Source organism: Nanorana parkeri, unplaced genomic scaffold, assembly GCF_000935625.1.
Source record: "Nanorana parkeri isolate BGI_ZX_2015 unplaced genomic scaffold, ASM93562v1 scaffold867, whole genome shotgun sequence".
NCBI lineage: Eukaryota > Metazoa > Chordata > Amphibia > Anura > Dicroglossidae > Nanorana > Nanorana parkeri.
The window spans coordinates 110,619-119,936 of record NW_017307135.1 but is presented as its reverse complement, the minus strand read 5'-3'; the positions used below and the strand labels follow the sequence as shown (position 1 = coordinate 119,936).

Below are 9,318 nucleotides of genomic sequence, written 5' to 3'. Positions count from 1 at the left end.
ACCCCACCCCCAATCCATACCAGTTATCCAGAAATATTAGTGCAATCATAAAAACAGAGCTCCTCTCTAGTTGATCTACAGAGCACATATAAATCTAACACCGATTAACTTTTAAGCACCTCCATTTCTTCTGTATTAGACTTAGTTTCTGCTTGTGTGGGCGGAGCTTCTTCTGATTTAGGCTCCTCTTGATCAACTTGCATTTTCTGGAAAGAAACATAAGTATGCAATTATGCATGATTTACTTCCAATTAGAATTGAAGTACAGAAAAAGGAATTGGAGTACGCTTTAATACCTCTTCATCTTTTGCAGCCTGGTCAGTTTCCATAGGTTCCTCAGAATCGTCTGTTTTATGAACTTCAACCAGAGATGCACTCGATACACTAAATATACCATGGACATTTACACGGACTTTCACCTTCACTTTGGAACTGGAGCCATCGGCCTGAGGAGTAACCTTCTGTACATGGAACTGACCTGCCAACAAACATGGAAAAGGCTGCACCCTTAATATAATCCGGTACTCTGTAGTAACAGCAGCATTTGTAGCAGGCACCATTAGGTGTTTGCTCTATCCAATACTTAGTCCCCCTATTAAAAGCCTGGGTACACCCAAAACTCCCACTTCCCCTCCACAATCCAGCATTTAGTTCCTGAGCAAGTAATTACCAGGCCCAAGTACTGACATGTGTGGGCAGGGGGGTGCCTGCCAAGCCCTGTGCAAGATACAACTTTTAAGCTGGATGGCTTTGGCAGGTGGAATGGGGTTGCAAGGGACCATTCAGTGATTGCAACAAATGTTGCTGCTTAATAGGATTAGACTACAAAATAAGAAAAATACAGAAAGTTCATTTCTATCAGGCACCTGCTTTAGAGAACCTGCATTGAGTGACTGCAATACAATGTAAAAGGTCAGCTAAGCTGATAAATAGTATAGACCTCCCTTTAAGTCCTGCACTTCAAACATGCCTAGCACATCACTTTATGTAGAGTAAACCGGCAGCAAGGGGTTTCTTTTTTTCCCTGAAAGGTTGAGTTACAAAGCAAGAAGTAATTATTACCTAATGAGGGGTCTGGGTAGGGCAGTTCTTTGGGTGCACTATAGTAAGCATCCAAAGTAAAAGGTTCTTTCCTGTAAAAGGTCAGCACTTTGGAGAAAGGAGCTGCGTGGTTCTTGGGGAACACCTCGCAATCACTGCAAAAAACAGACAAGAAAATGAACAGGGTAAGGTCATTCACAAATTGGGCAAAATGAATGTATGTACATACACACACACACACACACACACACACACACACACACACACACACACACACACGTTTACACACAGATCGGCAAGTGTAAAAACTCCTTACCTAAGCCCTTCCTCTGCTGGAGAATTCCATTTTAGAGATATTGGGTATTGAACATGCATCACATCAATTCTGTCACGCAGAACGTATTTAATTACCAGGCCTTCATAACTGGAATGGATAGCCATCCAGGCACAAACTAAATAATTAATTGTCTATGCAACCATTCTAACTAGGGATGCACCGATACCGGTATTGAGTACGAGTACTGATCTTTTTTTCCCAGTACTCGCAGATACAGAATACCGATGCTGGAAGTCTCATTATGGAAGCCAAGCGGCGTGGAATGACTCACCACCCGGCTTCCCGATAGTAGGGAAGCCGTCCTTATGCTTCTCGTCACTATGTGACGATAAAGCATGGAGCCGGCTTTCTGGCTAATCAGAAAGCCGGGTGCTGCATCGTTACACAGCGCCCGGTTTCCTGATTGGCCAGCTTCCCGACCAATCAGGAAGTCGGGTATAAGACACGGCGCCTGACTTTCAGATTGGCTGGGAAGCCGGCTTCATGCTCCCTCGTCGTCTCATGACGAGGGAGCATGGAGCCGGCTTCCTGATACTGGAAGTATCAAGTTGGGTATCGGAGCATTTGGGCGAGACAAGTACTCGCCCAAATACTCGGCATCAGCACCGATACTAGTAGCTGTGCATCCCTAGTTCTAACTATACAGTGTAAGCGTGCATGGCCACATGGATGATGCACATTTAGTATTATATGAAATATCAGATAACATCATAACACTCAAGGGCCATGCCGGTTATTTTTAATTTTATATTTTTAGGGCATGCATACAAGAATTGGCAGGCTTGCTATATACACCAAAATCAGTTCAGACATATCAGAGAAAGCCACAGTACATGTTGCAATGACCCCTTACCTGTAATGCACAGCCCCTAGCTACAGCTTCATCAGCATTCAATGTTGTGCTGACTTCCTTACCAAAGAATCGTATTATTCGTTCTTTAACAGCTGGGATACGTGTAGCACCCCCAACTATTTCTACTGCATAAATATCTTCTTTCTTGAGCTCTGTGGAGACAAAGAGGTGAGAGAAATTGACAAAAACATAAGGTGCATTATCTCAAGGTCATCAGGTCATACATAAAATGTCTAGTGTCTGGTTCACATCACCTTGCCCTGAGCAAACAGGGCTCAGAACACATGTATCCTTTTACTGCTCAAGGTAGGTTAAAAAGGAAAAATTAAAAAGGGAGACACAAAATCTTGTCTGCTTTAAAACAGACAAACTACATACATACACCCCTTGAGAAATGGTACAGGTAGCAACAAAGAAAACCACTTTATAAAGCAAACCACTTTATAAAGCAAAAGGTTAAAATTAGGGATGCACTGATACCGATACTTGGTACAGAGTACGAGTAACGATAATTTTTCTCCACGGCACTCGCCGATACCAATTACCGAGTAATGGAAGTCCCATTCAGGAAGCCAGGTGGCGTGTCAAGACTCCCCACCTGGCTTCCCGATTAACAAGAAAGTCCCCTCTTACCTTAGTATGTGCAGCCTGTCACCCTCGGGGGCCTCTCCAGCGAGAATGCAGCCTTTCTCCGGTACCCAGCCGCAGCCGTCTGGCCGGCCAATCAGGAAGCCAGGCGCCATGTAATGATGCAACGCCCTGCTTTCCGATTGGCCGGGAAGCTGGCTTTATGCTCCCTCGTCATCCCATGACGAGGGAGCATGGAGCCGGCCAATCGGAAAGCAGGGCGTTGCGTTATTACACGGCGCCCAGCTTCCTGATTGGCCAGCCAGATGGCTCCGGCTGGGTACCGGAGAAAGGCCACGTTCTCGCTGGAGAGGCCCCGGGGGCGACAGGCTGCACACATACTAAGGTAAGAGAGGACTTTCTTATTAATCAGGAAGCTGGGCGCCATGTAATAACGCGACGCCCTGCTTTCCGATTGGCCGGCTCCATGCTCCCTCGTCATGGGATGACTAGGGAGCATGAAGCCAGCTTCCCGGCCAATCAAAAAGCAGGGCGTTGCGTCAATACACGGCGCCCGGCTTCCTGATTGGCCGGCCAGGCGGGGGTACCGGAGGAAGGCCGCGTTCTCGCTGGAGAGGCCCCGGGGGTGACAGGCTGCACATACTAAGGTAACCTTACCTCGCGAGGCCAGCTTCCTGACCAATCAAGAAGCATGGCAGCGTGTCATTACACGCTTCCCGATTGGCCGAGAAGTCGGCTCCATGCTCTCATCACAAGTGACGAGAGAGCATGGAGCCACTTCCCGACCAATCGGGAAACCGGAAGTAATCGCGCTAGGCATCGTATTTCCAAATACTCGGAATAGGCACCGATACTAGCATCAGTGCATCCCTAGTTAAAATCTAAACAAACTTTCACCAGTGGAAAGAAACTGAAGGGTAACATCAACAGAAATAGTTTCCGTTAACAAAGAGCCTTATTTTAACATTTAATAAAATGTCCTCATATTTTTCCTATATTGCTTACACTTGTTCAGAGGCTAGTTTAAGCATAAACTATGACTGCAGATTTTAGGATCACTTACTGGTTTGTTCCAAGATGCTGCGTAGAGGACCTTCAATTCGAGACAACAGGCTATCGCACATTTCTTCAAAGTGACCCCTTGGATTTGGAGAGAGAAAAACAAACAAAAAAAAACAAAAAAAGTTAATATGGATGTGGAAAAATGCTGATGGTCCAAAACATGCTGAAAAGTAAACTTTCTATATAAGGCCTAATGTTTCAAGTCTAAATACACTGCCTGGGCGAAAAAAAATAAATAGAAGTCAGATCCTAGAGTTAGCTAGATAAATAGGTCAGGGCTATAGGGGTTGCTTCAGTTGGTCAGGTCCAGGTTTGGCAAGGTCATGTGCCCAAAAATGAGGTCAGCTGCCCATTTGAATATACTGAATGACCAGGTTTTTCCCCATCAATGGTTTTTTTCCTTCCGATTGCATGGGCATATTCCAAGATGACAATGCCAGGATTTATCAGGCTCAAATTGTGAAAGAGTGGTTCAGGGAGCATGTGAAATTTTCACACATGGATTGGCCAGACCTTAACCCAAATTGAGAAAACTTTTGGAATGTTCTGGAGAAGACTAGGCGGTGGTCCGACTCTCCCATCATCACTACAAGATCTTAAGAAAAAATTAATGCAACTCTGCATGGAAAGCAATGTTTTGGCATTGCATTAGCTTACCGAAATTATTCCATGGCAAATGAATGCCGTAATCAAAGCTAATGGCAGTCCAATGAAAAGTGTGACTTTTTTTGGCCAGCCAGCTGGAAGTAGGTGGTAGTATTTGGGTCAGGAAGCTGGATAGAGCTGTAATTCTACCATCATGCACCTTCTCTGCTACTCTATTACTTTGGCTTTGTTTTTAAGAAGTTAAAATTTGCACATTGTTTCAGCTTATTAGATCTCTGGTTTTACGGGTCGTTTGGAGAACGGCTGCTTCTAAAAAATGTTTTTATCATATTCGTAGTGAATTGGCTAGGTTTGCTTTAGTTTGCATCAGTCTCATCTATCTTTTACCTTATGCATCTTTTTTGCCTACTACATTGCTGGACTAACCCATTACTGATACATTGCTGCTTATGTGTTGGTATTGCAGAAAGGACATTTAAATAAAGTATTGTTATGCACATGATAATTTAAAGCCCATTAGGTTGTTTTAAAAGGAGGGTTAAGTCTTCCTTTTGTCTAGGGGGCCCAAAGTAAAGCAGGTCTAATCAGGTGGTCTTCAGTCCCACCGGGCTGCTAGATCATCCATGCACCCTCTTCTCCCCTGGGCTCCGGCAGTTTAAGGACCGCTGACATCACACCTTATGCAGGACCATTGAGCTGCACTGAATGTGAGGACGCCGAGGGACAGTCCACAGCTAGAGCGTAGGGGAGTGCAAACTGAGGATGGGACTGAGGATCAGGTGAGTAGAGTTGCTTTATTTTAACCACCCTGGGCAAGCACTAGACCCTTCCAGTGCAAGTTGTTTTGTTTTTTTAAATACCCAAAGTTATTTTATGAATGGATACTATTCCAAAATGACATCCCTCCAACAAGTACCTGTTCATTTTTCCAGAGACATCAATATCATTCATAAAACATTCAATATTTAGAGGCAGATCTGAAGCATTTGCACTCATCAACTTCTTGAGCTTTTCACACTCCTGAGCGAGTCGCAGTAAAGGCCTAATCTTAGACTTGATATCCAGTTTATATTTCTTGCCGAACTCTTCACAGAAATAGGCAACCAGAACATCATCAAATTTCCTTCCGCCGACATTTGGGTCAAAGGAAGTAGCTAGTACCTGAAAGAAGTATCAAAGAAAATCCAGTCAGGCCCAACATCTTTTGATGTGTGACAGTGCAGGCAAAGTATGAACTGTGGTAACCAGCATTAAGGTGCAAGAATTGCTGAACAGGAACATGAATTCAACTGGGACTACGCATGTCATCCAATTGGCTGTGCATTGTGAAAAAAGAATGCAATCCCAAGCCCATGTCTAAACACACATATAATCTATTGTGTTACAGGGGCATTAGTTTCCTTATGTCTTCATCTCAGCTGAATAAAAATTAATATTTTTAGTCAGTATTATGAATTATTTTTATCCACGAGGGTGGACAGCCAAAATTACTGTCATGAAGCATGCTTATACTTATGACCCTGCTCCTGGTGTTGCAAACTTATTATTACCATAGGTTACCCATTTAGAATGGCTTTAAAATTGCCAAATGCAGGTTTACTGTAGTAGCCATTTCATACAAAAGGTTTTAAGCTTTTGCAATTTGTGGAATGTACAGCTGAGATGAAATACCATTAACTGCACACTAGTGTCTCGTAAGACTGCTTTTAGCTAGTTAAAGACAGAGGTGACCCTGTCTACCCATTCAGTTGCAGTGTAGATGATTTATCTGTACATCTTGTATGCCTGGTGACAGACCTCACAAAAGAGGTGTCAACTCTATTCTCATTCCAGTGAAAAGGTAAAGATTTCGGCTTTCCACGCACTTTGTCCCAGTGAAAAATGGATCTTTTAATCGGGAAGGGTTAAAACCGATGTCAGATTTTTACTTCCGTCTTTTTCCCCGCTCGATCCAAAACCAGGAAAAAGATTTCGCCTCAGTTCTTGCAATGTCCCAGAAGAATAAGCAGTTCTGTGCGTCTTGCTATCCTTGTGTAAAATGTCAAGAAATTACCTTGTAACCTTTTCAATTAAATTAAACCAACTAGGTATTTTAACCATGTCATGCATTTAAGCCATATTGCTCTATCTTCAGCCTAAACTCTCCACCCTTCACAGTAGAGGAATGTTCACACACCGAAAGATATATTGGTTGTAAAACCTAAGAAAAGAACTCAATGGCACAACAGTGAGCAAAGATACTATAGCCGAATGAATCATTGATATAACAAGCGACATCATCAGATGAAACATTTAATCATGTTTAAAGTCAGGTCGAAAAGCCTAGAATTCAGCCCTCGTGACGTGCAGCTCACATAATGAAGCTCAGAATAAAAATCAGCATTTATAAACATAGTATGGGTTTACTTACCTCATGAATGCTTCAGCCAGTATATAAAAAAAGATTAAACATTATGTGCTCAGCACTTTTAGGAAACATGGACTTTTGAGCTTACTTTAAGTTTTCCTTTGTTAAAAGCACACACAGAGACTTGATATGCTGAATGCCCCATGTCCACAAACACAACAAGCCTTGGCTTTTCTTCTGGTGCAGGTAGATCTTGTTTATAGATTCCATATGCAAGTGCCACTGTAATGTTAAATAGACAAAGAACATGGACAAATAAGCTTTAAGTAACAGTGTTCGACAGTTTTGTTCCACAGAGTCACATTTGCACTAGGGATGCGCCGATACCAAGCATTTGGCTGAGTACTCATACTCGCCCAAATGCTCGAATACTTATCCCGATACTGGAACTTCCGGTCAGAGGCAGATTTCCTCTGACCAGCAGTGCTGCAAGAGAACATGGAGCCAGATTCCCGGCCAATCAGGAAGCCAGGCCGTGGATAATCACTCAAAACCCAGCTCCCTGATTGGCTGGGAAGCCAATCAGCATCGAGCCAGCTTCCCGGCCAATCAGGGAGCTGGGCCACAGGTCAAATGATACGCTACCCGGCTTCCTGATTGCCCGGGAAGTCGGCTCCATGCTACCGGAAGTACCAGTATCGGAGAGTACCGAAATATAAATATCACTCAATCGAAAAACCCACATCGGTGCATCCCTAATTTGCACACACATACTACTGCTTTATAAATGAGCACATAAGGGAGTACTTTTCAGGATGCAAGGGTACGCACTAAGGATCGTGAGAAATAAAAGACGCTTCACACTGACTAGCCTGGCCGGGGATGCAGTGTGGTTTCCACCTCCAGCGCTCCCAATCGCCACTGTGACACTTGTCAATGGCCAACAAAAGTCTTACTATAAAACCCATCCGAGCCCACACAACTTCCTTCAGTTGTATGTGCCTTCAGAGGTCCGATGTAAACCAAAGATGTGAACTATTGCAAACTCATCAGGATTGGACAATAACCAGCAAAGGTCTAGGAACACATGTAGTAGCACATGAAAGAGGCTGTAGTGCAGCTGAAATAGATGCAGTCTTCAAAAAATTTGACCCAACTGGAGTCAAATTTTTGTGGATAGATTCTCTAAAGGCATTTAAACCATTCTAACAGTTTGACCAAGGAGCACCAAACTTGTTAACTAAAACAGGTTGTTACCAGTCCACCTAGAGGAAATGCTCAACAGCAGATGAAGCATAAAGGTCCTTGGAGCACCAGGAGCTCTAAAAACACCAAATGAAGGGTGGTGAGAACTTAATCAGTAACGTTTGGAAAAAAAAAAAAACCCCTTGTAAAGCCAAGTCAACTGCAGGAGACTAAATTGGACCCAAAACAGCTGTGATTCTGAAGCAGCAATAACAGAGGCTGAAGACCCTTTTCTGGTTCACTGTCACAGCAGGGTCACAGAGACTCTGCCATGGAGGTCACTGGAGTGTGCCTAAAACCCCCAAGGACAGAACTAGTGATGCATAGATACCGGTATTTTGGTACCGATAATTATTTTTCGGTACTCGCCGATACCAATTACCAAGTACCGGAAGTCCCATTCAGGAAGCCAGGTGGTGTGTAAAGACTCGCCAGCCGGCTTCCCGATTAACAAGAAAGTATATCCCCTCTCACCTCAGCATGTCCAGCCTGTCACCCCCGGGACCTCTCCAGCCAGGCCTTCCTCCACTACCCAGCCGGAGCCGTGTTCCTGGCCAATCATTGAACCGTTGTGTAATGACGCGGCACCCTGCTTTCTGATCGGCCGGCTCCATGCTCCCTTGTCATGAGATGACGAGGGAGCATGAAGCCGGCTTCCGGCCATTCAGAATGCCGGGTGCTGCATCATTACACGCTGCCTGGCTTCCCGATTGGCTGGGAAGTCGACTTCATGCTCTCTCATCACAAGTGACGAGAGCATGGAGCCGATTCCCGGCCAATCAGGAAACCAGGCAGCGTGTAATGACGCGCTGCCCGGCTTCCTGATACAGGAAGTATCGGGCTAGGCATCGGAGCATTTGGCCGAGCACTCGCTCAAATACTCTGTATCGGCACCGATATCGATACTAGTATTGGTGTATCCCTAGACAGAATGATATAGGAATGCGGAGTCACTGACCCAGAAAAAGCATGCATGGAGGAATGTCAGTAACAAGTCCTGCAAGGACTGAGCGCCATTAGATCTGTGCGACGGACAGGCAACCTGTATTTTTAGGAGAGGTCACTAATTGGAGCCTCCATGTTTTTCTCCTGACAGAAAACAGTTTTATTGCATGGCAGCAAAAACTTCTTTTGTGTGTGAAATGATGCCAATTCTACATTGGATTCGAACCACATGTTACACACACATACAATAGTTTTAGATCTACCAAAAAAAAAAAAAAAAAAAAAAAAAAAAAA

General features: G+C 44.2%; 1 protein-coding gene across 1 annotated transcript in view; it reads right to left on the bottom strand.

The window, feature by feature from the left end:
- HSPA4 (heat shock protein family A (Hsp70) member 4) overlaps positions 1-9,318 on the bottom strand; it is a 44,842-nt gene that overhangs the window by 15,137 nt on the left and 20,387 nt on the right. The window contains exons 6-13 of the mRNA XM_018565626.1: positions 6,983-7,116; positions 5,404-5,648; positions 3,883-3,959; positions 2,225-2,383; positions 1,358-1,457; positions 1,063-1,196; positions 297-478; positions 120-206 (exon numbers count right to left, since the gene is read on the bottom strand). Coding sequence (XP_018421128.1) covers positions 120-206; positions 297-478; positions 1,063-1,196; positions 1,358-1,457; positions 2,225-2,383; positions 3,883-3,959; positions 5,404-5,648; positions 6,983-7,116 — 1,118 coding nt within the window. The remainder of the gene's footprint in view (positions 1-119; positions 207-296; positions 479-1,062; positions 1,197-1,357; positions 1,458-2,224; positions 2,384-3,882; positions 3,960-5,403; positions 5,649-6,982; positions 7,117-9,318) is intronic.